Source organism: Sceloporus occidentalis, unplaced genomic scaffold (genome assembly GCF_023333645.1).
Source record: "Sceloporus occidentalis isolate IW3139 unplaced genomic scaffold, rSceOcc1.0.p SCAF_28, whole genome shotgun sequence".
NCBI classification, from domain to species: domain Eukaryota; kingdom Metazoa; phylum Chordata; class Lepidosauria; order Squamata; family Phrynosomatidae; genus Sceloporus; species Sceloporus occidentalis.
Window position 1 is genome coordinate 11,730,729 of NW_028317008.1, and position 24,193 is coordinate 11,754,921.

The 24,193-nt window shown below is 38.9% G+C and overlaps 1 protein-coding gene across 1 annotated transcript; it reads left to right on the top strand.

Annotated features, from left to right (window-relative positions):
* The first annotated feature begins 1,291 nt into the window (after positions 1 to 1,291).
* On the top strand, positions 1,292 to 14,284 carry LOC149299821 (putative imidazolonepropionase). Its single transcript, XM_089486145.1, has 9 exons — positions 1,292 to 1,428; positions 8,398 to 8,504; positions 9,484 to 9,548; positions 9,948 to 10,225; positions 10,860 to 11,085; positions 12,203 to 12,327; positions 13,175 to 13,268; positions 13,745 to 13,905; positions 14,179 to 14,284. The coding sequence occupies exons 1-9, from the start codon at positions 1,292 to 1,294 to the stop codon at positions 14,282 to 14,284; spliced, it is 1,299 nt and encodes a 432-aa protein (XP_089342271.1).
* The last annotated feature ends 9,909 nt before the right edge of the window (positions 14,285 to 24,193 follow it).

Below are 24,193 nucleotides of genomic sequence, written 5' to 3' on the forward strand. Positions count from 1 at the left end.
GGCACTTAACCTTTTGGGGGGTGCTAGTCTGTCTTTAATAAATATGGATGATCAGGGATAATGTATGTGATAAGTTACTTGCACCATGAGGGTTTTTTCTCAAAATTCTGACATTTCTTCGTATATTGAATGCATAATTTTTATGATACAATTATGTACCTTTTATATTAACAGAATCACATTTCAATATTCAGATATTGACAACAGCGCTTTTTTATTTTGCTTTTGCAACGTCTTTATAAGTCACCCCTTTTCTTAAGGTTTGTGGAACTTATATACTCTTTAGACGCAGCAATAAAAGCTATATAGGATCATTAAATACTATGCCTTCCAAACTAATGCAGTATCACACAAACATTCAATATGTTCTGATTCATTAAATGAAAACCGCTTTCGTAAAGCGAATATGTTGGTTTCAACATAACTGACTAGAACTAGAGCACTCAGGTCACCGTCTGGACTACAGATGTATACTATAGACCCGTATTCATAACACACTGTTGCAAGGAGGATATCATCCCAATAATGGGGTTTACAGCTAGACAGGGAGCTCAGGGAAGATTAAATGTTTCATCCGCTTTGTTGCATGTTATGTGGGACAATTCAGCAGGTTCCGTCGATAAGAAATGCTGAAGTTGTTTGAGTCTCCTCTAACCAAGCATTACCTAGAGTGACCACATCGGCCATGTTTTCATGTATTGCTGACCAGCCTAGGTAAAATGCTGCCCTGCAGTATAGGGGATGTATAGATTTATGGAAGAGGACCAGTTAGTCAGTTATACATACCCCATACTACAGGGCAGAATTTTATCTGGACTGGTCAGAAATATGTAAAATGTATGTCCTGGAAAACATGGCCGATGTGGTCACCTTGGCATTATGCAGGCCGACTAGACTCGTCCTCCAGGAAAAACCCATAAAGATTGCATAAAGAGATTATCAGTTTCATCTCTCTTCCAACTCCGTGTTAGGGAAGCACAGGTGAGTGTGGCCATTGCTCTGACAACAAGCAGAGGGAGCTCTTAGGAGGCCAGAAAATTTAAGTTAAACTATAATGTTAGCTCAGATCCTCAGTGGCTACAGTTTAAAATAATTGAGCTGCTGTAAGCAAAGTGTGAGGTAAGGGCAGAGACAGGTGCAAATCCTGGAGAGAAGGTTGTGAAACATGCCAGTGTTATCGGGGGAGGTAACAAGTTGTAGCCTCTTCATCTGAACTTTGTTTTTCCGTAGAAGATTTCACTACTGTGGACAGAGTAAAAGAAATCGTGGAGCAAGCCGGTAGTCTGTGATCATGTCCTGCAAGTTTAGGCTTCTGCTGGAAAATGCAGAGCAGATGGTTGTGGTGTGCAGCAAGGAAGAGGAGTTTCTACTGAAGGAGGGGATGCAGTGTTTGGCAGTACTGGAAAAGGCCAGCCTGGTGGTGGGAAAGTAAGTACAACTTCCATATCCATTCAAACCGCCATGTTTATGTAATATATATATATATATATATATATATATATATATATATAATCAGTGCTTTGGGGTGAGCTCTGACAAAGCCTTGTGTGACCCTGTCTGTAAAACATTTTTGGAAACTGTATCATATGCACTGTATAACTGTAAGCAAAGAAAAACATAGACCTGTAGAAAAAATATTTTCTCTAATTACTCAAATTTCATGGAAATGTGGGTCCCAGCCGCCGGGGTCCTTGTTCGCTAAAGTAGGAGTTTGGAGGAGAATATGCTGTAAAGTTGTGGTTTTAACCTCCTTGATCAGCAAGGTGATGTTCTAAATATATAACTAATTTGACAATACATTATACAGGGCTAGCCAAACTCCTCCGGCAGCAGAAGCCCACTGGGCTTGGGCCTTCATAATGTATATTGCAAATCAAGGAGATGAAACCAAAACTCTCGTCAATTTTAGGTTAAAGATGTGCCTGGGTTGGGAAACTTTACAGGAATTTTTATTTGGCTGTGACCGATAGCATTTTATATAATTGAATAAGGCATTTATAAAAAATAAAGTTTTAGTTTTACCAAATACATAATTGCAACTTTTCAGGGCTGCGGAACACCATGATACCCTTATACCCAGCAAACATTTTGGGCTGCTAGAAACCGTCCTTTATAAAGATGAGCACTTTCAACGTCATGAACTCTTTCCGTCTCCACTCATTTAGAATAAGGCAGCCAATTTGCCGAGGGATGATTCAATTGCTCTTTCTGATTGGCTGTTTGTGAGCCATGATTCGTTTGCTGATTGGCTCTCAGTGGTTTTCATGGGTCTGCCGAATCCTGGACTTAAGGTGTATATTATTAGCTATACTGCTCTAGAAAGTTAGCAAAATACTTTATTGGCAGTTCTGGATAGCAATGGCAGTACTGGCGTTCAGAAATGGGGTTATTGTATATATGTATATTGTATTGTAAATATGTAAAGTGGCCGTACCCCTCAAAGTAATTTGTTTTTTAAAAAAACATGGTGAAAACTAGACTTGGGCACCAGGGGGCTCTTCGTGCTCGTCTTCGGGGAAAAAAAATCTTCGTATTCCGTGAATATTCGCCCGTTCCTGTCTTCTCTTCGGGCGAATATTCGTGGACATTCTTCGTGCTCGTTTCATCTTCGTTTTCCTCCCGGGTTGCCTAGCAGGGGTTAATACGGGGTTAAGAACACATCGGAGCAGCAGCAGCTGCCGTGAAGGTACGTGTGTGCAACTCTATTGGTCGTTTCGTCAGGGGGCTGGTCTGGCATCAACAAATGAATTGCAGAACTGCAGAATGCACTTCACTCGTTGATGGCAGACGAGCCCCCTGCCGAAACGACCAATAGAGTTGCACACACGTACCGACATGTACTGTACACAATACACATTGCCCGAAACTGAGGGCCACGTTCCTCCGAGCAGTTGTCTTGTCTGAGACCTAGACAAATGCTCCAAGGAACTTGGCCTCCTTTTTATCATACACAGTCACACATCCATAGATGTTTAATAAAAGAATAGGGATTTTGGACCACTTGTAATACATGCCTAACATTTGCTACCTATTTATAATGGCATACTTTGCAACAACCCAACTTTTACTGGACAGGACTGGAAAAAAGCAGGACTGTCCACGAAAATGTTGGGTGTGTTGGCAGGTATGCAAATGGAAAAATGTTGGACAAGAACTAAAAAATAGCTTAGGGTTAATGTACGGTTATGTTTAAGATTATTAGCAGTGCACTGTTTTGGTTAAAGATGTATTATGTCTAAATAATAATTGAATTTTAATGGGTTTATTGAAAGTTATATTTATTTTTATTTACTTTATTATATTTATTTAATGTTGTAGTGCTACCCTACCCAGCTATACCTATGTGCACTAGCATACCTAGTTTAGCTAAATTTGATGGGACAGGAAAAAAGCAGGACTGTCCCTGAAAAAGTTGGGTCTGTTGGCAGGTATGTGGATGGAAAAATGTTATAGGGTGAAGTGTCAGTTATAGCGTTAATGTAATGCTATTAGTGAGTGTAGAAGTGAAGGCCAGGGCAAATAACAGGAGGAAAGGTCCTTGTGATTTGTGCATTGTACGTGTGTGTGTTATGTCACTGTGTTATTGTGTTGTGTGTTGTGTGTTATGTGTTATGTCACTGTGTTATTTGTGTTATTGTGTGTGTTATGTTTGGTTGGTTGTGTATCAGACGGGAAAAAAATGAAATGGAAATGGAAAAGGCGAATGAGTGGGCAATTGGTGACCCGCTCACCTGTTTCACCCCAGAGCAAAGCACCCAAACACTGTCAGTCTTAGACGTTTGGCAGCAGACTTCCAGAGCTCAGACACAAGGCCCTAGCGTAAGCTGGCCACTCCGGCGGAGGTAGCAGGCGTTGCCACACCGCAAACAGAGGCAGCCAGGGGGGAGAAACTACCCTTACCATTAGGGACATTTTGGGCATGACTCTAGCCAGGAAGCGAACTGGCAGAGAAGAGATGCTGGCACCACCACCAGCATTGAAAAATGGGAAAGGCGAATGAGTGGGCAATTGGCGACCCACTCACCTGTTTCACCCCAGGGCAAAGCACCCAAACACTGTCAGTCCTTGGCGTTTGGGAGCAGACTTCCAGAGCTCAGACACTAGGCCCTAGCGTAAGCTGGCCACTCCGGCGGAGGTAGCAGGCGTTGCCACACCGCAAACAGAGGCAGCCAGGGGGGAAGAAACTACCCTTACCATTAGGGACATTTTGGGCATGACTCTAGCCAGGAAGCGAACTGGCAGAGAAGAGATGCTGGCACCACCACCAGCAGCAACATTGGGAAAGGCGAATGAGTGGGCAATTGGCGACCCACTCACCTGTTTCACCCCAGGGCAAAGCACCCAAACACTGTCAGTCTTAGACGTTTGGCAGCGGACTTCCAGAGCTCAGACACTAGGCCCTAGCGTAAGCTGGCCACTCCGGCGGAGGTAGCAGGCGTTGCCACACCGCAAACAGAGGCAGCCAGGGGGGGAGAAACTACCCTTACCATTAGGGACATTTTGGGCATGACTGTAGCCAGGGAGCGAACTGGCAAAGAAGAGACGCTGGCACTACCACCACCACCAGCAGCAATGAAAAATGGAAAAGGCGAATGAGTGGGCAATTGGCGACCCACGCACCTGTTTCACCCCAGGGCAAAGCACCCAAACACTGTCAGTCTTAGACGTTTGGCAGCGGACTTCCAGAGCTCAGACACTAGGCCCTAGCGTAAGCTGTCCACTCCGGCAGAGGTAAAAGGCGTTGCCACACCGCAAACAGAGGCAGCCAGGGGGGGAGAAACTACCCTTACCATTAGGGACATTTTGGGCATGACTCTAGCCAGGAAGCGAACTGGCAGAGAAGAGATGCTGGCACCACCACCAGCAGCAGCAGCATTGGGAAAGGCGAATGAGTGGGCAATTGGCGACCCACTCACCTGTTTCAACCCAGGGCAAAGCACCCAAACACTGTCAGTCTTAGACGTTTGGCAGCAGACTTCCAGAGCTCAGACACAAGGCCCTAGCGTAAGCTGGCTACACCGGTGGAGGTAGCAGGCGTTGCCACACCGCAAACAGACACAGCCAGGGGGAGAAACTACCCTTACCTGTAGGGACATTTGAGGCATGACACTAGCCAGGAAGCGAACTGGCAGAGAAGAGACGCTGGCACCACCACCAGCAGCAGCATTGGGAAAGGCGAATGAGTGGGCAATTGGTAACCCGCTCACCTGTTTCACCCCAGAGCAAAGCATCCAAACACTGTCAGTCCTTGGCGTTTGGGAGCAGACTTACAGAACTCAGACACAAGGCCCTAGCGTAAATTAGCTACACCGGTGGAGGTAGCAGGCGTTGCCACACCGCAAACAAGTGCAACCAGGGGGAGAAACTACCTTGAACATTTTGGACATTTGAGGCATGACTTTAGCCAGGAAGAGAACTGGCAAAAGATGCTGGCACCACCACCAGCAGCAGCAGCATTGGGAAAGGCGAATGAGTGGGCAATTGGCAACCCACTCACCAGTTTCACCCCAGGGCAAAGCATCCAAAGACTGTCAGTCCATGACGTTTGGGAGCAGACTTCCAGAGCTCAGACACTAGGCCCTAGCGTAAATTGGCTACACCAGCGGAGGTAGCAGGCGTTGCCACACCGCAGCAAGTGCAACCAGGGGAAGAAACTACCCTTACCATTAGGGACATTTGAGGCATGATTTCAGCCAGGAAGCGAGCTGGCAAAAGATGCTGGCACCACCACCACCACCAGCAGCAGCATTGGAAATGGAAAAAGGTGAATGAGTGGGCAATTGACGACCCACTGCTCCCTGAGGAATCTGATTCCTGACCACTCATCTCCTCTACTTCCTCTGGCTCATAGTCTAGTTCTTCATTAGCCAGATCAAATGGAATTCCTGCTAGGCTGGAGCTAAGACTGATATCGTGACTAGTAGTAGTGCGAGCAGGAAGAACAGACTCTGCACTTGGCCTCTCAGTCTCAGGCTCCTCTGCTACCTCGCTAGCTGGAGTTCCACTATGTGTAGCCATCTCTCTAACTGTCTTTACAAAAATATTGTAAGGACTTGGTGGCTTGCTAGAGGTGCTAGGAGGACATGGCGTGGCGGTACTGGGGAGAACAGTAGACGCAGCACTAGTGGTGGTAGAGGTGGTGGTGGTTTTCCCTACAAAGGAATGAGATCGCTCTTGCTGCTAATTTGGCTCTGCTTGGTACCTTGCATGCTGCTCATGGATGGGGAAGATGCTGCTTGGGGCAAAAGGCACTTCTTTTTACTGACTGGGCTAGTAGAAGTACTAGTTGTGCTACCCTTTAACTTTGAACGTGCTCCTGGTGCTTTAGGCTTTCCGTAAAAAACCATAGAGCTTGTGGGCCTAGCATCCCTACTACTGCCTGCTTTTGGTGCCTTTCCTTTACTTGATGATCCTTCAAGCAATGCTTCCCCAAATGATAAGCGAGAGCTGGGCCTACTTGGCCGACTAGACTGATGCAAAGGCTGCATCTTAGAACTAGTGGTGGTGCTGGTGCTGGTGGTAGATGGAGCTTGTCCCTCCTTAGTCCCAAAAGGAGGATCCATTTCAAATTTTGTGTGTGTGTGTGTGTAGTGTAGTGTTTAAAAAAACTATAAAAAAAATAAAAAAAAAAGGAAAAAAAAATGAAAGACAAAAAAATTAGAGGAAGTTCTCTTCAGTGCTACTGCTTAAAAAGTAAAACTATGCACAACTGCACTGTGCTGTTGTGTGCAATCTGCCAAAGTGCTAAAGTTATTTAAATTATTAACTCAAGATTAACTATTTATATAACTAGCAGTATTTTATTTTTAATATGAATTTACACGGGCCTAAGAGTTTAGCCCTACTACTATGCTAAAGCTATATTTCCTTACTATAAGTCTACCTCTAGGCAGACGCTCTCAAGCCCACTAAGCTAAAGTGAGGTTAAATCAGATTCAGTATATGATTTATTAATTAATATTAAGTTATATAATATAATAGATTAGAAATAATTACTTATATTATGTATTATAGATAGAAGAATATAGATTATGAATTCGAATTTAGAATTAGAATTACTTATATTATAGATTATGAATTACAATTTATATTATATAATATATTGATAATATATTATAGATTAAGATTAAAGAAGATTAGAATTATTTACCTCCCCCGGGTTAGCCCCCCCATATTACATTTTTTTACAAAAGATCATGGCATTTGTTAGATCTTTGTTAGATCAGGTTTGATCAACTGTTTTTTTCGTTAGATCTACTCTAAAATAGGCAATATTAACAATCTTTTTCAGGGGGGGCTAACCCGTAGCCAGCCCCCCCTCAACAAAAATTTCAACAAAATGTTACTGATTATGATAGCTCTACGTTAGATCAGGTTTGATCAGACAAAATTTTTGTTAGATCTAGTCTAATTACTGAGATATTGCATATTTAATGAGGGGGGCTGGCCCCCCCTCAACTGAAATTTGGATTTTTTTTAATGGATCTTGGTAGATATTCGTTACATCAGGTTAGATCAACAGTTTTTTTCGTTAGATCTACCACGCAGGAGGCGGTATTCACAATCCTATTTTGTGTGCGGGGGATGGGTACACATAGGGTCTGGCCCCCCTCAACTGAAATTTGGATTTTTTTTAATGGATCTTGGTAGATATTCGTTAGATCAGGTTAGATTCATGTCTTGAATTATTATTTATAAATTCTATTATTTAATTTATCTAACTGAAGACAGGACAGGTGCTCAACAGCACTACACAGCACTACACAGTTGATGACAGAAGCACTGGAAAAAAATTAAATAAAAAAATTAAATAAAAAAATGACTAAATTAATAAAATTATTAATTCAGTAGAACTGAAGTGACGAAGAGTACACTGTGAGAAATGGCAGGCTGAGGCTTACCAGTCTCACACAGAAGTGTTGCCAAAGCAGTCACAGCGAAAAATGAATGGATCTCTCAGGCAAGCTCTGGTCTTATAAAGGCGGTTTCAGAAATTCAAAAAACAGCAGCACAGGCATTGGACGAGACCCTTAGCGTGACGTCACAAGAGTGACCTGATTGGACAGACTGTTTTAAATTTTGGCGGCTGCGCGGCAAAAACGAAGACGATCTTGCCTGCACTGTATTCTGTTCTACGTTCCTTCGGAACGAACGAAAAAACAGCCTCTTCGTGCTCGTTTTCATGTTCGCCCGAAGACGAATGCGCAAGTCTAGTGAAAACCACTTGTTTCTCTTGTAGGCTTTGGTTGAATATTCATTAGATTGTGTAAACAGAACCCTGCCAGTCTTAAGAATTATTAACCTGCAGATATATTTCTTTGAAGTTTTTGTACTACAAACATTTGACAGTTTTTATCATAATATAATGCAGTCGCTAATGGAGATATTATGTTTTAGTGATGGATTCATAAAGGCAGTAGGACCAGCAGATGTTATCCACCAACAATTTTCTCATGCATCCTTTGAGACAAAAATTAACTGTTCTGGCAAGTGCGTATTTCCAGGTGAGTGAGTATTTCTAGGACTCTATACAACTCAGAAGCTATATTTTTATATGTATGTGAACTATAATGGTATTATTAAGACACTGTATATCCTGTGACCATGAATGAGCCTCAAGATTGTAAGCTTGTGAGCAGGGCTCTCTCCACCAAAGGTATCGGTTTGTCTTAGTATGTCAATTCTCGTCTTGTCATACCCCTTGAATATATGTATTGTGTTAAGTGCTGCGTAGATTGTTGGCGCTATATAAATAAAAGATAATACATCCATTCAAACTTATCTCAGGTTAAATTATAACCATGAGCTTCTCTGGGGTGCACCATCTTCCAAGCACGACTGTGTGTAGCCAGCATGGGCATACAGTCTTGTTTACCCATTAGATGCTGAGGCATTGGCTCCTTTAAGAGGCACAGTGGGCTACTTTATCTTCTTACCAGGGCCGGCCCTACCATGGAGCATAGTGGGGCAATTGCTCCAGGTGGCACGTTGCCGCCCCAAGCCCTTCTTTTTTATTTTTTTATAAAGCGGAGAGAGAGAGAGGGGCGCCGAGTGGTTTTCGCTTACCAAGTTGTCAGTACCCGCTTGGCACCCTCTCTCTCCTTTGCGAGCCCTCTAGCTCGGTCTTGGTGCCGGCTTGTAACGCCAGAAATGACATCATCTTCCGGCGCTCAGCATTACAAGCCGCACCGAGACCGAGCAGGGAGACTCACCGCAGGACTGCTGAAAGGTAAGTACAAAGGGGGGGGTAGGGTAGATAATAGGGAGGGAGAGGAAGGGTAGATAATGGGGGGGGCGGCATTTTTAACTTTGCCCCAGGCGGCATTATGTCTTGGGCTGGCTTCTTTCAAGATAAGACCTATTAGCAACAAGTCACTCCTCGATTATTCATGACAATTATTTTTTTATATATATTTAATTTACAGTGCCAAAGACAAAAGCATGTCTGATACCATCATTTGACTTTATCTGTTCATTTTATAGGATTTATAGATGCGCATACTCATCCAGTATGGGCTGGTGACAGAGTGAACGAGTTTGCTATGAAGGTAGGTTTGGATACCATGCAACTATTTTGTGTTGCTCTATTAAAATCTGGGTACTTGAATACATTAAGGCCGTATGGAGAGTAACAAGGCCAACTAGGCACAATGGTTAGTGGTGCCTCTACATATAAAAATTAAATGTGCTATAGGCACAAAATGAACGGGTATTAGCAGGTAGCAGGCAAAGAATTGCCGAAATGGATGTAGTTTTTATTATACGAATAGCCTACGGTGCCCAAAGAAACCTTCATGTCACATGCCTGGAGTAAAATCTGTCTCTGTCCATAAATAAAGAAATGAAGTTTTTTTCCTTTTCCATCACTGGTCACTGTACTGGAATTCTGCAGTTACTGTAAATTCTAAACCTGTCCGCATGTTGATGGTTATTTTACTGCTCTTTAGCTTGCAGGAGCCACATACATGGATATTCACCTGGCTGGAGGAGGCATTAATGCTACAGTGGAGCATACAGCTGCTGCATCAGAGGAAGAGCTGTACAGCAGATTCAAACAGCGACTGGAACGAATGCTCAGAACTGGAACCACCTTAGTCGAGTGCAAGAGTGGTTATGGATTAAAATTAGAGACAGAGCTGAAGATGCTGAGGGTAATTGAACGTGCCCAAAGGGAGTTGGACATTGGAATCTCCTCTACTTACTGCGGAGCTCACTCAGTACCAAAGTAAGACAGACTCTATCCATTTGAGTTATTCCTTCAGTAAACTTTTCAGTCTTAAATAGGATGCTCTTGTGTAAGTTTAAGGGGAAGGCTGGATTTTTTTTCATGTCAAGGTAACAGGGACTATTACTTATGTGATGATTGAATCCGTTCTGTGCTCCTTCTATGGGTTTTGTATGCACCCTTTTGGTGTAAGCTTGGTTTGCATTGTATAGACTTAATGTGTTTTAGAATGCCTTATTACTTATATAGTAGAACTGGTTACCCCCACACAGGTTGCCAGCCGTCCCTTTGGAGATCTGTAATGTAAAATAAGTGGAGAGAGCATTTAGGCAAAAAAAAAGGAGCGCTGTCACTTAGGCCATGTAACAAGGTGACATTTAAGAAGGTCATCGAAAGTCCAGTACAAACAAAATCTAAGCTAAATTTACTGTTTGTAAAGTGGCCTTGTTATGATAATAAGACTTGTTTTCAAACTTTGTACAAGAATCCATTTTTATAGATGACTCCAAATATATTAATTTATTTGAAGGGTAAGATGGTGGAGTTTGTGACTCTTGCTCAGCCTGCTCAGTCTTACTTTTTTAAGGGGCCTTTTATGAAAAAGGTCTAACATATAATTTCATTTTCTTGGCAGGGGAAAAAGTGCAATCGAGGCTGCAGAGGATATTATTAGTAATCATTTACCTGCACTGAAACAGCTGGCACTGAACGGGGAAATTCATGTGGACAATATTGACGTCTTCTGTGAAAAGGGAGTATTTGACTTGGAGTCTTCCAGGAGAATCCTCCAGGCTGGTAAAGCTATAGGACTGCATCTAAACTTTCATGGGGATGAACTCAGTCCCATGAAATCTGCTGAGGTATATTTACATTAGTTTAAAGGAAATGTCCAAGTCCCCAAATACCCTTGACAACGATGAATGCATAATAAAGTAGTTAAGTACTTTTAATAGACATAGTAAACTGCAACAAAAAAATCAAGTATGTCTGAACACATCTCCTTCAAGGAATTTGAGCTGGGAGTCGGGGAACCGCACCAACTCAATGAAAGGTTAATGCTGTATCTTTTTATGTATGGAAAGGGGAATCTTGGTTGGACAAAATGTAGTTCCAGTTTTTATGGAGCAATATGCCCATAGTAAAGAACGGGTTGAATGAATTTAAATTTTATTTTACATTAAGGCTATATTTTGTGTTTAGAGCCTTGTGTTTTTATATTTTTAACTTCCTGTTGTAGAATTATAGGGTTAGAGTATGACATCACTTTTCATTCACATTAGACCACCAGAAAGAGTAAAAGCAGATAGTAATTAGTATACATTGCTTATAAAAATAACTCCAATTCATTAGGACAGGATTGACCTGATCACTGCGCGCTTTACAAATGAACAGCCACATAACGTTTAACTTCTACAGTTTATACATCAAGTGAAGATTTTGATAATGGGATTAGGATTAATGCCTTTGTTCAAGTAAATGTATTTGTATTCTTTAAGAAAAATCTGTTGCTTTGACCTTTTTAGTTTTTGTTCTCTTATAGTGCTTCAATTGTAAGAGCGTACAGCTAATTTCTAGCTGCTGTTGACACTTCTGTTTACATAATAGTCTGGTTTGGATTGGATTAAATAAAAATGGGATACGACTGTAAACCATACAGCTATTTATATTTTTGTATACAGAATTTCAGAAACAGTATGGGTTTTTCCGGTGAGGTCTATGGTTTTTTTGTTTTTTTTTTTGTTTGTTTTTTTAGATCCTCTGATTTGGCCAAACAGCTGGACCTCTGCAGACCGAGACCTCAGGGGGTCACCTATGGTGGCAGATCTCTAATAAGTTTCTGTATTTCTGTTTTACTTCATAAAATAATTAGGCAATGCATACAAATTCTTCAATTTTCATGTTCAGTCAGACATTGTATACAGGGCTGTATATAGAATGAAATATTGAACATGGATTCAAATACTTGTTTCTTTTTAGATGGGTGCAGAATTAGGAGCACATGCTGTGAGTCACCTGGAAGAAATAAGTGATGAAGGCATCACAGCACTGGCCAAAGCAAAGTGTTCTGCTGTCCTGTTGCCCACAACAGCTTATATCCTAAGGTAACATGCAGTTTTATTTTTGGTTACTTTTAATGGGCCGCTGCTATTAGAATCATATGCCCTTTCCTAAATACACCTAATAATAACTATTGAAGGATACATGTTCTTTTTACATTCATTTTGAAATATAACCAAACTAGTAAAGTGTTTTGAGCATTCAGTCACGCTCATTGTTTTTTCAGACGTAAAATGGATGCCTGTATGCCTGTATGTAATATCGAAGACTGTATTCCATCTAACTGGTCATAAGAAAGAAGGGCAAAAGCTGCCCAAGGGAGCCGTATGTAGTTACTTAACATGTGAGCTGGCAATGTGTTATATTCTTTACTAAAAACAAACAAAAGGCTTACAAGAGTTCCTTATAATCTAAAAGGGTATATTTATTTGAGAGTAATTACTTACTCGACTGAGCTTTATTTATCTGATATGTTTATTTTGTTGAAAACATATATGTAATATGTAAGTCCAGGTCAGTGGCAATGGGGCAAATAACTCCTTCTGGCAAGTATATTTTATTTCTTCCTTGGTTTAACATGAGGATGTTATAAATTTGTCACTGAATAGATGCATTCTTATTTTATCAGGTTTTGCTAAGTTCTGTAACGCTTCCCTTCTTCTTTCGCTTGTGAAAGTGTATCTTGCTCGCTTTCTCTTTGCCTAGTATCTTCCTGGAAGAGATTTGGTCTCTAGGTTTCTGGTGGTCTATATAAAATTTGGGGGAAAAACTCCCACTACTTCTGAGATCATTCATTGATGACTGTAGAGACAAATATGGCTATTCAGATAATTTGGAGATTGTCTTTAAACGTGTGCCAAATTACACTATTACCATACTTTTCTTCCAAAGGTTGAAACAACCAAGAGCGAGGGACATGCTTGATGCTGGAGTCATAGTTTCTCTGGGAAGTGACTTCAATCCTAATGCATATTGCTTTTCCATGGTAAGTGCTTCAGTGATTATAGGCTGTATTAACGAGCTTCCTTCTCAAAACAGAACAGAGAGTTAATCTAGTCAAGTACCACAACTCCAAAGTTTGTGTCATAGTTTGTTCATTAAATATTTAGTCTTTTAGTAATCAAACACTGCAGTTAAGATACAGTGGGGTGCAAAGAATTATTGATGAAATCAGCACAGTCACTGCAATGTTGTCGCAAACCGCACAATTCCTAAGTGCCCCCCTTACTACGTAAATCTCTTGACCCCACTTTCCTCTCCTGATGTCCCTAACACATTGTACTACAGCCATAAAAAAACACAATAATGTATTTAGAAATGGCAAAAAAGTTACTTAAAAAAAAAATTGTATGTTTCCCCTTGTGGAATATGGTGGCAATATACAACTCACTAAATATGGTATTTTGTAGAAGTTGTCTGTGTTGGGCAGCAGCATTCTTCACTAAAATTCTATTTTTCCAGCCCATGGTCATGCACTTGGCCTGTGTGAATATGAAGATGTCACTGAAGGAAGCTATTGCTGCTGCCACCATCAACGCTGCCTATTCTTTGGGGAGATCTCACACACATGGCTCTCTCGAGGTCGGAAAACAAGGGGATGTGATTGTGATTAATGCCTCACGGTTAGTATTAACTGGCAGTCAATAAAAGGACATTGGCCACCTGAATGCACCAATTCTTTGTACGATCAACCAAATGTTACAATATGGATAGCAGTGTTTTAACCTTTAGTTGATCATAAAAAATTGTCTCTGATACAACCTTTGTCTTTGAATTTGATAAATTGATTTCAAACATTTTGCAGCAAAACGTGCACTTTGGATTGTTTGCAGTAATGTGTATACTTTTTACACTGGTACTTTAATATATTAAATGGCTTTTTGTCTATTTTACAGATGGGAGCACCTGATATACCAGTTTGGTGGACATCAGGAATTAATTGAGTATGTTGCCATCAAAGGAAAGATTATTTACAAGAACGAGAGAGTTCTTGGTCTCTAACTATTGCTGAAAGTGTCATGTATAGGATTATGTGCCCTGGATCCTTAATGCAGCTCATCATTTCATGATAATAAACCTTATATATTTAATTGCTCCAAAACTATTCCCATCCATAGTTTTAATACTGTTATGGCCAAAAACATTTGGAAAAAAATAATTATTGAAAAGTGTATTTGGTTTGTTAATGAATTCTTGGTTGCGAAGAACAGAGATGGCGCTAACTTGTTGATGCTAAATTAAGTGGTCCCAATTAGAGAACATACTTGTGTGACATACTTATCAAAAGGGTATATCGCTATAATGTAACTTTTAAGAAACAAACCATTGTGAATTTGTATTTGCAATGAGCACCCTACATTTCTAAACTGTCATTAGCAGTGACATAATTAGATTACTGGCATATGTGTGGAGCAATGCCTTGGTCTGTGGGTATTTTTCTTTGTGTGCAGGTCTTCTCTTCTGGGCAAAATGTCTTATCCCGGCAATTTGCTTCAAAAGAGGGACAGTGCTATGGCGGCTAGACAAAGACCTCCATTGTATTAAAGAGGCTTTCACAGGAGAGATCTGACGTCACCCCAACTGGTCCATTGAGAAATATGAAGAAGTCTTTTCATCCAGCAGGGCAATATATGCACCTCGTATGCAGCATTGGACCTGTTGCCACCCCAGCCCTAGTTGGCGTAGGCCAGAATATGCTGCTGGGGGACACTGTGTCACACATTGTGACCATTGCTGTGCCATTTGGTTTCAGATGTTTATTTTACAAAGTAATTATATTAATTAAGACCACAAGTCCTCTCTTACTGTCAGAATGGCACATTCGCATATAAACAAAGAAACTGACGACAGACAAGAACCATTCTGTCTATCTAGTCTGCCGTTTTTCATAATGTGAAGTCTCTGAGCTTAATCAGTCCTTGGTCTTGTCTTAGATTCAGAATCTACATATATGTCTATTCTAAGCGTGTTTAAATTCCCTCAAGGTTTCGCTACCACTTTTGCCGGGAGGCTGAACTACCACTCTCTCAGCAAATTAAAGCATTAGTAAACAATTACTCAAAACCTCTGCCCTCTTGTTTTTGAGAGATCTGATGATCACTCCCATCTGCCTTTTGAGCACCCTGGTTCTTCTTCATCCTGGTTTCTTTAGACTTAGTTGCTGCTAAAATAGAAAGTGGTGTATGAACCTTAAGAAGCCTTTCAATAAATATGATCACAAGTGGAAGGTTGTTTCATTGTCCCTTTTATCAAAACATGACCTTCATACTAAATCGAGCCTTTGTACAGATCCTTGCAGGCATTTTAACTTTTGAAGCACTAAATGGAATCGGCAAACGGACATCTCTACGACCTTTGCGTGTACATGGATCTACTAGACATTCATACAGGTTGAGACCCACTTTGGGGGGAACCCTGTCATAACACTAGATACACTGTTTGTTATATGTTATAAGCCTTGTCATATGGGCAGTAGTGTGTATTATTTGATAAAATGTTATTTAAAAAAAAAATATGACCTTGACTCTAAGATAGCCTGGTAGGCTAAGTCACAAATGTGGGAAATACCATGTGCTGTAGACAGCTGCAGACTGACAAATTGTATTTGTTAAAACATAGAAGAAGCGGATCTCTTCACTACAGGCTTGTTTGCAGTGGACTGGATTCAACAAGCTGACATAATCAAGTGGTCTTAATTGTCCTATTAGACAATGCACCCTGCAGTGCTGTAGAACAGCGTGTTCGTATTTAGGTAACATTCTTTTTTGGAGCACAGGCGTGTTGGTGATTAACAAATTATGTATATTTGTCATAGTCCCTCTAGAGGCATGAGCTCCATATGCTCTTGTAGAGCACCAGAATATGATGATGTATCACAACATGCAGACCACGGGTGTTTGGGTAGCTATAGAAATACTTTAGAACCATTTATGATATACTTTACACAAGGAATAGAAAGATCTAACCATAAGAAAATTTACTTTAATAATTCTTGCTACATTCCTCTAAACAGATCTCACAATCCCATCACACATAAAAGGTTGTAAATCAGCCCACCGGGGTAAAGGTAAAAGCGAGCAAGAGAGCCAGTAATGTTAGGGGGTGCTGACCGGAGAGAGCAACTGGGAGGGTAAGGGAAGGGAGTATGTATGAATGTATGTATGTGTACTAGAATGAGAATGTACGTATAAATGGTGTTAGTTAACATAAATGTGTATGTGGAAACGGTGTGTGTGTTAGCGTGGATGTGTATGTGAAGTGAAAATAAGAATAAAATGTATGCAAGTGTAATTATGGGCATGTCTATGTCTACTAGCTTGAGCTTGTACATATGTTTACCTGTGTGTGTGTTGGGGGGCAAGGGGCTGATAGGGCCACTTGGCTTTATTTACCCCAAGGCCAGAAGGTGCCAGCCCTCCCCTGGGCAGGTAACTCCAGGTCAGCCGCAGCATGCTATTCATGCAATCTTGTATTATTGCGTTATTCCTTAAAGATTTTATTCGCAAAAACGTATTGCATGTGAACATATGACTGCAACAGGATCTAGTATACTACAGTAAAGTGCAAACCATGCTGCTTTACAACTAAAATATATATTTTATTTCACTCCTGCCTGGGTTGTCCTTTGTGTAGGACTGGCCCTACATTAAAAGAATGTGTCCAGGAATTTTGGAAATAGAACATGCTGTGAGATTGGAGTTTCTGGGATCTAAATCAGAGGTGTGGATGTTGAATGAGAATGAGCTTATGGACACCATATAAATACCAAGTAATATAACTATAAATGTATTTATTGGTGCCATGTCGCTTCTGTGCTCCTACTTTATCAAACCTCTTGATAGATGTGTAGTGGGCTGGATACTATGTGTGCTACATGGTAAATGTGTTTTGGGTCACTATGTTTCCAGGCTGTTCGGCTCTTTTGTGCCCAAACGTTTGCATCCCTCCTTTCACACTAACGTACTTCTAGTTTTCATTTCTTTGAGTTTATTTACGTTCTTGACAAAAATGCAATTTAAATCTGAGCTTTTTGTGGGTTTTATTATTCAGAAGACCTAACAAATTCGCAACAGATGTGTGGAACCATCAGCAATGCAGGATCCTATTCATATCGTTGTGGATGTGCAAACAGCCGACCTTGATTGGGCAAATAGCAGAGCATCACGAAGTGTGTCCTGGGAGGCCTGAAAAAAATATATATTAAAAAGGGCAATTACAATATACAAGCAGCAAATATTATGCACACACTATCATGTGCCAACCTTCAAAATTCTGTTCACAAAATTTGGGGAACAGTCCACCAATTTATACGTTTAAGTATTGCAAAAGTAAAGTGTTTTCAACCTGTCACCACCAACGTTCCATTGGTTGCTATGTAGATTAAACAACTTTATAAATGTTGCACAAGAATAACCTTTTACACATCTTCCATCATGAAATTATTAATATTTCTACAGGGTCATGTGACAGCAACTGTATTTGGTTTGGGCTGTAAAATGCCCACTAACTTCTCCCGTATAATCTCTACATAAGGGAGTGCTACATTTTAGCTGGGAGTTGGCCTGAACTCATCTTCTCCCTAACACTCAACACTTATGTATAGTTTATTCAATGAAATGGCCACAGTGAAGCCAGATGCCTGAAGATTTGGCTCGTTTAGAGGCAGGTTGTCCTTTTGGGCTCCTGTTCTTCTTTAAAAGACTTTAGCAGTTGCCATTTTAGGAGTGGGACCAAGAAGATCTGGCCCTTCCGTAGGCCTTTTGGGGATAACGCTGAGCATGGAAGGTAACACAAGCAAGACGGAAAATAGGAGGTTTATCCTTGGCTTCCCGTCTTTACACATTTCAGGCTTTAATATTTCATGGATGCCCATCATTCTGTCTAGTGAACAGCTACATCTCCTGTATATTATCAAAGAAATGTTGCAATTTTTTTTTTAAATATACTCTTTATTGAATTTTTGTAGAAAAAAAATACAAAATACAAAAAAAAAATAACAAAACAGACATATATATACATAAACCTTGTTTCCAATATATTCCAATATAACATATAAAGTATATGATGTATATTATATATTAACATCATCACCATACCCTTGGAGTAGAAAAACATATACAAATTACAATAATGGAAAAACAGAAAATAAATAAATAAGTACTATCCTACTCGTTGGTCGTAAAAGATTATTTTTTTTTTTCTCTGGGGGAGAAGTACTATAGCCAATATGTAGTCCAGGGGCTAGTCGGTATGAAAGGAAAAAAAAAAAATAACATCTGAATATTATGATATCATAGTCGAGCAGCTTTCCCAAATCCAATGTTTTTTTAATGATATGGAATTGTTCCTGCACACCCCTAATTCCATATTGAGTTGGAATTCTAATTGTTTTTTAAATTTAATCCATTCAAAATCTCCATTCTGTTTCCACTCTCTGGCAATAATTTTTTTTACTGCCACACAGCTATGGATTGCGAGGGCCATTTTTGGTTGGGACATAGTAGGCCAAGATAAGTGTAAAAGATCTGATATAGGGGTGCTAGGAATACTAATATTAGCTACAGTCTTCAGATATTCTATAACTCTATTCCAGAATTTTATCAGTTTTTTACAGCCCCACCAAATATGTAGGTATGAACCACAAGATTCCTCACAACGCCAACAAGTATTATTTGTGGCGGGAAACATCTGCTGTAAAGTGGTAGGTACATAGTACCATCTATTAATAACCATAATTAATAAGTTTAATAAATGATAGATGCCATTCTTCTAATGATATCAAAGTATTCAAATCCTTCTCCCACTTCGAAATACTGACATTTGGTAGTGATGGGAAATCTTTTAAGGTAATACATTTGACACATTTAGCATATGTCTTTTTAGCATCAGGTTTTTTAAAAATATTTTAGCAATTTCATCTTTTAGTTCTCCCCCAGAGAAATCCAAATGATCTTTTAAGCAGTTTTTTATCCTAAAATATTTGAAAATATTTCTGTTAGAAAGGTTATATTGGAGATTTAGAGTAATAAAGGGTATGATCTTCCCCTCTATTATTAAATCATCCAAACAAATGATCCCAGCTTGTTCCCACTCTGTAAGTGTAAGATCTTCAATTAAAGATTCGAGTAGTTGTATTTTCGAAGATTTAATTATTTTACCCTTTAAACCAATCTTATTCCTTAATACGTACCATGCTGGGGTTATTTTACCTAGAATCATTTTTTATATTTTTTAATAGAATTTTTTTCTTTAGCAGTCTTGATTATTTCAGAAGATTTAATCTGCCATATAATAGAATTTAAGTTCTTCATTTCACAAGCCTCAGATTTAATTTTAAACCATCCTTGTTCTAAGTAAGTATCTGATTGGGTCTTAGCTATATGTAGCAGTAGGATAGCCTCATAATATTGTTTAATCAACGGGAAGCCCGTACCTCCCTTAGAAGTTTTAAGGGTTAGTATATTTTTGCTAATCCTTGGTTTGCTACCCTTCCAAACTAAATTTTGAAAATTTGTTTGGAGTATTGCTAATGCTAACCAACTAGGGGGGATGGTCAGCGGTATCATGCGAAAAAGATATATCCATTTAGGTAAAATGTAGGATTTAATGATGTCAATGCGGCCCCACCATGTGATTTCAAGGTGTTTCCACTCTTTTAATAATTTGTTGGTTTGTTTTAGCAATTGTAAGAAGTTAATCTCCATAATTGTATTAATTTGTCTAGGAATTTTAATACCTAGATATGTATAATCTTCTCTAGGTTCTGTAATTTGAAAATTTTTGTTGAATTCTTTCTGCTTTTTGTTTATCAATATTAATAAAATGAGCAACAGTCGTATCCCAGTTTTATTTATAATTGGAGACGTAACTATATCTATTAACTTCTTGCATAAAAGCTTCCATGGAAACCAGTGGATTTGTCAAGGTGACTACAACGTCGTCTGCATATAGAGCTATCTTTAAATCTCTGTTTCTCAAATGAAGACCCTTAATATTTTCATTTTTTCTGATGTCGATAGCAAATAATTCTAGAGATAAAATGTATAAGATAGGAGAAAGAGGGCATCCCTGCCTGGTTCCATTTTGAAGATTGAACCAATTCGAGCATAAATTAGTTCCTACAACTCAAGCAGTTGGAGAAGAATATAGTGCCATAATTGCACCATGTATTCCAAATGTTATTCCAAATGAAATCAGTACTCTACTCATATAGTTCCAGCCAACTCTATCAAACGCCTTTTCAGCATCCAGTGAAAGAGTCACCAGAGAAAGATTTTTTCTTTCCGCATAATCTAATGTATCTATTAAGCGTCTGATATTATTACTAGAGTCTCTTCCTGGAACGAAACCGATCTGGTCTATATGGACAATTTCATTAAGCTCTTTTTTCAATCTTTCTGCCAAAATAGATGAATATAATTTAACATCTACATTAATCAACAAGATTGGTCTATAAATTGTGACTTGCTCTGGGTACTTTCCTTGTTTCAATATAGGTATAATATTAGCCTGTAGCATTTCATTGGGGCAATAACCTGTCTGGGCAATCTCTCCAAAAGTGTCTAGGAGATAACCTGTTATATCAGATTTGTATTATTTGAGCCTGAGACTAGCTTAGCGCACCGACATTTTTTCTTTTCCCTGTTTGCACATATTTGAGTCTGGTTGCAGCTTGCTGTCCAGGGGTTAAATGGGAGGAGGTTTAATTGCACCTCCCCCAATACATTAATCTGGTTTTGGTAGCAGTATAAACTGCTTTGTGTGCCCACTATGTAGGAGGTGAGAGTAGGTTCTCACCCTATTGAGAGTGTGCCTTGACGTGGCGGGTGAGCTTAATTATGCTTTGGCCAATTCATATAACCAAAACCTCTCATTTATATTATGTTTATATATTTGTTGCCAACTTTATTAGGGTGAGAAGCGCAGACAGTATTTTGTTTTTTATATCAGATTAAAAAACTTTATAAAAAAAAAAAAAATGTAAAGCCGTCAGGCCCCGGAGTTTTATATTTTACTAGGTTGTTTTTAGCTTTAATTAGTTCTATTTTCTCTATAGGTCTATTTAAATGATACCTCTGTTTCTGAGAAAGAGTTGGATATCAGTTTCACATATATATTTTATTATGTTTTCTTCCGTAGGGTTTTTAGGTAAAGAGTATAATTTCTTATAATAATCTCAGAAAGCTTTTGCAATTTCATCCGGAGATAAACCTTGTTTCCACTTACTACCTTATCTATTTTATTATTGGCCCGGTTTCTTTTAAGTTGTTTTAATTTTAATTGTCATCTTAGAGATGTATTCTTTATTATCCTAAATAATCATCTAAACGCCAAGAGACTTTACTAGGTCTGATTAATTTGTCTTTCAGTTCTAGGATCAGCAAACTGTGGTCAGACCAAATGTTGTGTTTGATAGAAATATGTTTAGTTAATGATATCAGAGATTGTTCTCCAAAAATCAGATCTATTCTCGAATAAGTTTGGTGGACTTTGGAAAAGTGGGAATAATCTTTTTCTACGGGATGTGTGACTCTCCAAATATCATAAAGATTTGGTCTCTGAATGATATTTCTGAAAAGTTTTGAGTTTTTTAATAAATTCCTATGGAGAGCTTTATGGGGGGGCCACTTTTTTGTCCAATTCTAAATCCTGAATACAGTTGAAATCTCCAGCGATCAAAAGAACGCCCTGTTTAACCTTCTCAACTTTAGAAAGAGCACCAATTGGCTCTGTGTTGGGGCGGTAGACATTTACCAAAGTATATTTCTCGTCGTTTAATGTTCCGACCCAAATCAGAAACCGTCCGTCAGGGTCCTGATTGATAAATTTAGTCTCTACTTTTAATCTACATGAGAAGGCTACGACAAAACCTCTTTTTTTTATTGTTTTCCAAAGATGAATCAAAAACCTTAGAAAAATAATTAACCCCCCCCATCTGATCTTATCAGTTCTTCTCCTGTGGGTTTCTTGGAGTAGAGCTATATCTACTTTCTCACGCCTCAAAAAATCAAATACCCGTTTTCTTTTTATCATGAGTTAAGGCCCTGGACATTGGCTGAAAGCCATTTAACCATACTTTAGTGAGGTTGGAAAGGAACTCCCCCCAGAGAGACTACTATGGAGTAGTAATCTAGAATTTCCATCAACCTGACATAAAAACACAACATGAGAGAGAAGAAAGTTCCCTCTCTAAAAACATAAAACAAAACACATAAAAGAAAGGAACATTGTGAAAATACACAATATGAGCTTTCTCTGAAACTCCCATAGAGCAACTTAGTCGGGGTGGACTGACCTCCCCCCCTTATTTACTTGTATAATGGGAGAGAGGAAGAAGAGAGAAGGGAAAAACAAAAACAAAAAAAAAAAAACACCCTGACCAAAGTTCATAAAATATCTATCAGAACAATACTTTATCGACCAAATAAGTGCAAAACGTAATTTATATCTGCAACATAACAATTGTTAAGGTGCATTCATTATGAAGATATATCGCGATCCGAACAGATATAATTTATCTAAAAAGATTGAAGTGCATAACGTGATGCTTTGTGTAATCTATAACCCTATCTAGGAATAGTTACAGTGCATAAGGGAGAAAAAAAATTTAATTTGTCAATACAATACTTTGTAAAAGTTATATCTTTGTTAGCCAAATAAGTGCAAAACCTATTTTGTATCTGCAGCATATCAGTTGTTAAAGTGATATATTGCGATCAGAGCAGATATAATTTATCTAAAAGGATTAAAGTGCATACCGTGATATAATGTGTAAATGTCTGTACCTAAACAAATTTTTATAATAATCTATAGCCCCATCTGGGTATAGTTAAAGTGCATAAGGAAAGAGAAAAAAAAATAAAAAAATAAAAAAATTGATCGTAGTTCATAAAGTATCTATCAATACAATCCTTTATCTACCAAATAGATGCAAAGCATGATTTATATCTGCAACTATAGAGCAACTTAAGCGGGGTGGTCTGACCTCCCCCCTTATTTACTTGTATAATGGGAGAGAGAAAGAAGAGAGAAAGAAGAGAGAAGGGGGGGGGGGGGACACAAAAAAAAACACCCTGACCAAAGTTCATAAAATATTGATCAGGACAATACTTTATCGACCAAATAAGTGCAAAACGTAATTTATATCTGCAACATAATTGTTAAGGTGCATTCATTATGAAGATATATCGCGATCCGAGCAAAAATAATTTGTCTAAAGAGATTGAAGGGCATACCGTGATACTTCGTGTAAGTGTCTATCTCTTTATCTAAGCAAATTTTTATAATAATCTATAGCCCCATCTGAGTATAGTTAAGGTGAAAAAAAAAAAAAACAAAAAAAAAAACCTAATCTTAATTCATAAAATATCTGTCAGTACGATACATTGTAAAGATTATACCTTTATCAGCCAAATAAATGCAAAACGTAAATTATATCTGCGACCTATCAGTTGTTTTAAGATGCATTCATTATACAAATATATCGGAGTCAGAGCTGATATAATTTATCTGAAAAGATTAAAGTGCATACCGTGATAACGTGTATTAGTGTCTCTATCTAAACGGATTTTTATAATAATTTATAACCCCATCTGGGTACAGTTAAAGTGCAAAAAAAAAAACCTCAAAACTTTTTTAAAGTGTTGCATTATATAATTGTCCTATCAAAAAGGATTATGATATTTGTGAATGTTATTAAAGTGCTAAAAAGGTATATACCCACATGCATGTACCCATACACATATGGATCAATATAGTCGCACATAAAAAATGTGGGCTTGTCAATCAGAGAAATGCGGAAGATAAGTACAAAAAGAGATCAATATCTGCATCATAGCTTTGTTAGCATGGAATCGGTATAGTGATCTTGGAGGTTATGTCTGCCAAGATGCGGACAAAGATAGAAGATAA